At 27.5% G+C, this 7,988-nt stretch overlaps 1 protein-coding gene across 6 annotated transcripts in view; it reads right to left on the bottom strand.

Annotated features, from left to right (window-relative positions):
- LOC108688336 (protein lap4) overlaps positions 1-7,988 on the bottom strand; it is a 31,065-nt gene that overhangs the window by 6,148 nt on the left and 16,929 nt on the right. For 5 of the 6 annotated variants that reach the window (XR_001931785.1, XM_018194553.1, XM_018194555.1 and 2 more), the window contains exons 25-26: positions 7,037-7,195; positions 110-544 (exon numbers count right to left, since the gene is read on the bottom strand). Coding sequence is in view for 5 of the 6 variants with exons in the window: in XM_018194553.1 (XP_018050042.1) it covers positions 110-544; positions 7,037-7,195 (594 nt within the window). In the remaining variant the exon portion in view is untranslated. The remainder of the gene's footprint in view (positions 1-109; positions 545-7,036; positions 7,196-7,988) is intronic. The other variant, XM_018194558.1, reaches the window with a different exon arrangement.

The following is a 7,988-nucleotide window of genomic DNA, read 5'->3' as shown; positions in this document are numbered from 1 at the left end:
AGATATATATGTAGATGTGTGTGTGGGGGGGGGGGGTATGTGTGTGTGTGTGTGTATGTTCTATTAATATATTAATATTATTATCAGTTAACATGCTTTTCAAACCCACCTCAACCTGAACATTTCCAACAGAACGTGCTATCTGTCGCTTGCTAAAAGAAGCCGAAGTATCAAGATTTTCCCAGCATTCGGGAGCAGTTAGAGGTGTTGGAGGAAGTTGGAAACGTGCAGGTGTTTGATAGGAAATAACTTGTGGAAGAGAAGTAGATGCTTCCTGCAATGGCCGATTCGACTGTTCAATTTTAGATAGAGTAGGCTTAACATGGGACGAATAAACGATAGAATCTGAACTCTTTTTTAAAGATGGCGGCAGATCGGCAAATGTAATACTGCGTTTTGGCAAAGATTTTGTTTTCGTTCGAGATGGTAAAGTTTGCATTGAAGTAGAACGTTCAAAATTTGCTGCCTTAGGAAGATCAGGAATTGTAGATGATTTGGACGAAGAAAAATCCTTTGATGTTCCAGATGTCTCATTTGTTCTTGACTGAGTAAATAACATGGAAAATTATATTAATTATTTAATTAGTGGAATACAATTTAAATAAAACAAAATAGTTTATCGTGACGTATTCGATTACATGCAAAACAAACAACAACATATTGCTATTTAATTAATATATATTATAACACAAAATACATATATGCGAATTATTCCAACACCACTCTATTAATCTATAAAACTATAGTTTACAAAATATTTGCTCATTTTTTTAATGATAAATCGTTATTTACTTCTTAATAGAAGTTCAGTAAAATTAAATAGTAAAATTAAATATTACTATGAAATATTACTATGATAGATTATTAAATATAAATTTCTTTAAAGTTTGATACTTATACTTTAAAACAGATTTATTTCACAAATGTTACATGTCATACAAAATCTATATAGGATTTAAAGAAGAATTTCAAACTTCTTTGTCCGATCGGCTTTTCTGCTTATGACTGTCTATGTGTATGTCTTTCAATTGTACTATTATTGCAATAAATCATGCAACCTGTTGCGCATAATTTATAAACATATAATCGGTATGTTAAACATGTTCTCTTATATTTATTTTTAAAAATTCTGTATTTGTGCCCTATCCATCGTATATATCGATAGTAGTAGTGGAGACTGTTACATGCTTCAAATATTTCAGAACACTTAGCAAGTTTTGTCTCACTATGTTACTTTGCAATCTGAAATATATTTTATATTTTATAGAATAATTTAGAGATGTGTTACATGATTTATATTTGATTTTTAATCATATTTTCTATGATATTGAAAATATATTTGCATCATTCAAATATAAGAACTTTGTATATTTTATTTAGTTTTATTGCTTTATATCTATATACTTTTGTAAAATTTAAATAAATTTAATTAAGCATATAGAAATTTCTGTTTTGAATCTTTGATTTTTATATTCGATCTTCTTAAATGGTTAAGGATAAAAAATAATACATAATTTTGTTTTAAAAAATTTGTAAAAATCGCATTTTATTTATGTGTTGAAATTAAGAGAAAGTATGTACGTAAAAAAATTATTATTTCATTGTTTGATTGTACGAAAATTGTCATGGTAAACAGTCTCCTCTACTGTAAGATATTATATGAAACAATGTAATAAATTAGTTTTTTAAGTAAAACTACATTACAGTAAAATAATAAAATCCTAAAAACAGTAAAATCCTTCAATAATATATACATATATGTATATATGTGTGTGTGTGTGTGTGTGTGTGTGTGTGTGTGTGTGTGTGTGTGTGTGTGTGTGTGTACACACACACACATACATATCTCTTCTTTTCCTATCTAAATATATAATTATGAAAAAAGTATTTTTATCATAATATTCATATATTTTACAACAGGAATAACTATAACTATAACCATGTTCAGAAAACTTCTGTGCATAGGCAGATTATCTTAAAAACATCCAAATTTCATTCCTATTCCGATCAACTGGAAACTTTAACATTAACATCTCTCAGATATCTTTAAGTAAATATTAGCTTATTTGATAGTTTGTAATAATATATAAACATCTGGTCCATTAGAGTTATATGAACATATAATGTTTATAGAAAATATATAGATACATTGATTCAAATTTCAATAATGATATGACTTAATTGTAGTACTAATGTACTGTCGAGACTATTAATAAATTTAACTGAGACAAAGGCCAATATTCAACACACGGTCACAATATTGTAACTCTTAACAATTAAAATTAAAAATATTATTTTTCTATCGTTACTAAATTTGTATTTAGAAAGGAATTAATAACAGCATTCTGTAAAGTAAAATTCATCACGTGTTATTTTATCTTTTTAAAACAGTTAGTCTTGATTGATATAAAAATGGTAATAATTGATCAGTTTTAATTATTTCTAGAAATCTAAATTTGGTCTAAATATGCTTATTAAAAGATAAGCATAATTAAAAAATCGATATTTTAAAAAAAGAAAAATTACAGCCAAAATAAAATGCAAGATGTCACGATACTCGCTACATACATATGTAATTATAAATTAATTATATATAATCAATAAAATTTTGTGCATCGAATAATAAGACATATTATATGCTTTTTCAAAACTAACAGTAATATAGATAACAATTCAACTGCGAAAAATATATCTAATATGCATATATTTTTCCTGATTGAATTATAATACATAGTACGTACACACACACACACACACGCGCGCGCGCGCGCGCGCGCACACACACGCACGCACGCACGCACATGTATGAAACCTACTTTAAAATTATATTATTTCTCTTTAATTTTTCTATAATGCAGTATGATACATTTACTGTTAAAATAAATTTAATATTTGTTTACATTTACTAACAAAATATGAAATAATTATTGGCAATTTTTATAAATATATTAGGTTGAGACAAAAGTTCGTAATGCTATTTCATTTGAATGTATACATAATTTTTAAAAAAATTAGCAATTCTTGATTCTATGAAACTTAAACTTAAAAAATTTATTTTTTTTTGCAGTAGAATGATTTTAATGAAATGAAATCATGAACAATCAAAGTCAAAATGATTCTTTTATTTAATCTACGATAATCTCTGGCCGAAAAAATTTTAAGAAAAAGTACAGAAAAACTACATAGATTGAGACTTGAGACAAGATTTAAAAAATTTTTAGTTTTTCGTATTAAGACATAGAGTGACGTTGTTTGTTTCGTGATACAAGATGAAAGAATGTTCCGTAAAACTCATAATACAGCATCAGAAAATATCTGGAAATAGCGGAAAATTTCTTGGTTTTCCAAATAAACTCTACGTCTCACTAAGAATATCTATGAATTTTTAGATTCGTAACTAATAATTTCTAAGATCTTGTTTTAATCTATGTAGTTTTTCGTGATTTTTCTCCATCAGAGCCAAAAAATCTTAGCAACATTTTTAAGAAACAATTTGGTAGGAAAAACTTTAAGCTTTCACATTAGAAAATTAAATATTTTCACAAGTTTTTGTTGGACCTGTGACAGGTCTACAAAGAGAGATTTTTCATTTTTTCTTGCCTCTATATGTAAAACTTATCATATAATTCACAGAAATTCAAAAGTCATAATGATCTTTTAAAATTAAAGATTTTTAATTTAAAAATCCCTTTTTTAAATTTAAATTTCGTTCATTTTTAACAAACATTGTTACAGCTACTTGAATTTTAAAGTTCGCATTGCTACGAACTTTTATTCCAACTCCAATATTATGAAAAATATTCTTTTGATCATAAAATATAATAATTATAATAAATACGCACATACGCGCGCGCGCGCGCGCGCGCGTGTGTGTGTGTGTGTGTGCGCGCATATGTTTAATCTTTAAAATTGTTTAGTAAATATAGTGACACTGAATAATATATTCAAAAATATGTTTAAGTTAGAAGACTTATAATACAATATTTGTGCAAAATGTGACAGCAACCATTAAATAAATCATAATTATTTTTTATGTATTCTTATATTATAATTTAAAAAAATAAAATAGATATGTAACATTAAGTATCTAATTAAATTTCATTATTTGAATGACCGAAATATTTACTCTTACATAGTGGAAAAACTAATTAAAAAATTTCTAAAAATTTTCTCTTGTGTTCATATATATATATAGATTCTTCTATTATATCAAAAAGTTAATTCTTATATCACAAATTACCTATTCTTAGTATTCATTTATTTGAGAAAAATCACCCAATGATTAATTAAAATTAAACTGTAGCAACCATATTTATTTATACGATATTGTTACTAAATTCATTGCAAATAAATTTATGGATTAATGTACTGTTAAAAACATCTCATTAAATATATAAGAAATTTTTTACTATAACTTGGACTAACTATCACAGAAATATTTTTGTTATTCGATATCTCTAATGAATAAATGAATTTTATATGTATGTATATATATATATATATATATACATATATATACACACACATACACACACACACACACACACACACACACAATATCCATACAAACATACAGACATACATCCACATATGCGCGCATAGCGCAGTAAGATCACATTTATGCGTCATCATTTTTCAAAAATTCCTAATTTCTCGTTTTCATTAAAATAAAAAATTAATTAATTATAGACCTAACTCATCAGCATATATACTTAACGTTGTAATGGCAGTATTAATAACAAATACAGTAACAATAGCTACGTTCTATAACATTAATAGACATACAAAAATGCAATAAATCATGATTATACGCGAGTTAATGCCATTTAATTCTTAGAGAATATTTTGTTATGGCATAGTCCTGCGGAATCAGAGGCATGGACGCAGATACAGGAAAAATGAGTAGAAAGATGCACGACTCACTCCTGTTAGAGGGCAGCCAAAGTAGCACTATCATCTTCCACTGTCTGTAAACATGTGAAACATCTCTCTTTTTGGCGCTCAGCAGACATGCCATGCTAAAGACAATTGACAACTGTACATTTCATGCGCCATTTAGAGTATCTAATGAAATTATGTAAGAAATCTTATTTATATGATATATTTACGAATTCTATGAAAATGCTTCGATTCCTATATATATTGCGAAGAAATATCAATATAAAAAAATGTGTATAACATTTAGAGACTTAAAAAGATTATATAAGATCGATTTTGATAAAACTTGGATAAGTACAGTCCATTTAAACATTTTAAATTAAAATATTTAAACATCTTCTATTTTAATTTTTATTTGATTAAAAATACTATTATTCATTGAAACTATTATTTCATGATAACATAATAAAATTCATAATATTCCTTAAGGGGAATATTATGAATTTTATTCTAAAAATTCCTTCTAAAAATTAGTCATAGTGTAAGTAAGACTTACACACAAATGATTTACGTATCGACACATCATGTAATATGTGTTGACACATCATCACATATTACTATATCAATATCTCACGCACACCTAAACATAAATTTTCGTACAATGATAACATTTTAATTAAATGTCTAAAACCAATTCTAAGAACTCCATGTTGTTTCTTCATGCAAATGCCTAGTCTGGATTACTATTTCAGTAAGTACAGATTGTACGGCTTTTATAGCAAACGTTGTCACGACGTGACAACTCTAGAGAATAGAGCGCCATACAAAGAAATAGTAGAGCGCTGGACAAAGAAATAGTAAAGATCTCAATTTTGAATTTTTTTATTGTTCTTGGCATAAATCTCTCTATCTCAGATATATGTGCTATAATATTTTAATGTTATAATATTTTAATCTTGGAAAACGATTTTCGAATAAAAAAGGAAAAAAGTAATTACAAAAAAATTATATGGTTTAATACAAATGGTTTTAAGATCCCCCTAACAACAAATAAAACATTTCACAATTAATTTTGTAAAAAAACGCAACAAGCATTTATATATCTTTTAAAATAATTTGAAATACAAAAAAGCTTTTTGTCTTCATCTCTCTTCTCTCTCTCTCTCTCTCTCTCTCTCTCTCTCTCTCACACGCACGCACGCACGCACACGCGCGCGCGCGCGCACACACACACACACACACACACACACACACACACACACGTGCGCGCACGTGCGCGCACGCACGCACGCATATATAAATACATTTTCTCTCTTTTTATCTAAATTTTCATTTCATGCAGAAATGCACATTATACATTTGCATGTAGTTGCGTATACGTGTACATGTGCATCTTGGATAAATATTATTAAAATTAAATTAATTAAAATGCCTTAATTATTAAAATGCCTTCTACAAAATAATGAATTAATTCTATTAATTACCTTCAAGTCTAGTTTGTCTTTTAATTTCAAAAATAATTAAATGTTTTATAACAATATAAATTCTATACATTAATTTACTTTTCTAAGCACGACAATTTTCACTTAATAAACAAATATATTTTATATTATACATTTTACTTTATAGATTAGCAATAATGAGTGAAGATATGCCATATTTTCGTAAAGCTATGAAGTAAGAAAACCATGCAGAATATAAAAAAGAAAAGCAATGCCATTGATAAAATAAAATCTATTAATGGTAGTAAGCTATTAGAGAAAGAAATAAAATTACCTCATGCAACATTACATAAAGTCTTAAAAAATATGAATATATTATTTGTCCTAGAATAAAATTGAGTAAGAAAAATTACTCTTTTTCATTTTTGATAAAAATATTTAATTAACAATTAAGTAAAAATATTTAATCAAATAATAAACAAATAAAAATGTAAGAAATTACAAAATAAATTAAGGAGTGGTGTTGAATTTTTTTTCAAATAAACGTGACAAATTAAACAAAAAATTGATACTTAAGAGAAAGATATATTTAGGACATTTAATTTACACTACATATACAAGAGACATACTATGTGCATTCTTAAATCTGTCAGACTTAAGAAATATAAAATACATATGTATATGCAAAATTCAAAGAAAAATAATATAATACTTACGTTATTAGGATTTTGAGGTGCTAGTGTATGTTTACTCATAACAATCGTAGTAGTTTTGAGATCTTTAGTGCCCCCGGGTGATTTTGGTGGTACAACCATATCAACAGGACTATTTGATTTGCTCACTAATGATTCTGCTGCACGTACAACATCCAGTACCTATACCAAAAGCAGAAACAGAAAATATAAATATAACGAATCATCATAACCGATTCGAAATTTCTAGAAAATATAAATCTTTGCGAGGCGTCGAGTGGCTTGCTGCTAGGTGCGATTGACTCGCGATCTGTAGATCCGGGTTCAATCCCACCTGCGTCCACATATGTGATTTTTCGTGTTTAAAGAGAAAATGACTCCATTGATGATTAAGAGATCTTTGATCACCAGCGCCAATCTAGATTTCCGGCATTAAATTAGTAAATACTAAAAACCCATGTATCAGTGGATCTAAGGATTCTTCAGATTGAAGATTGAATATTATATAGCCTAACAACCTAATTTATCCATCATAAAAAAATCCATTGTTATGAAAACCTCATCAGAGATAGGTCCTATTTCTTGGATTGCGCCATCGAACAAATAAATAAATCTTTGCAGTGGGCTAGTCTACAAAATTAGCGAGGAAATCAGTCAACGAAGCAAGTATTCATCATTGAAATCAAGAAATTATTTGAAATTAAGCAAAAAAAACATCATAGGCATGATTATAGGCTCAGTCACGTCTCAAAATTTTTCCGAAAAACAAATGAGTCACTTTGAAATTATATAGAAATAACATGAAACGAAAAATCGGAAATAATTTTCGTCAGTGAATAATCTCCTCATTTTACAGATTCGTTCTACAACATAATTATATTTTTTATAAAAATTAGAAAAATTATGGTGCTTTCTCTCTCTCCCTCTCTCTCTCCCTCTCTCTCTCTCTCTCTCTCTCTCTCTCTCTCTCACACAC

The sequence above is a fragment of the Atta colombica genome, unplaced genomic scaffold (assembly GCF_001594045.1).
Source record: "Atta colombica isolate Treedump-2 unplaced genomic scaffold, Acol1.0 scaffold228, whole genome shotgun sequence".
Lineage (NCBI taxonomy): Eukaryota > Metazoa > Arthropoda > Insecta > Hymenoptera > Formicidae > Atta > Atta colombica.
This window is presented reverse-complemented; position numbering and strand designations above follow the sequence as displayed.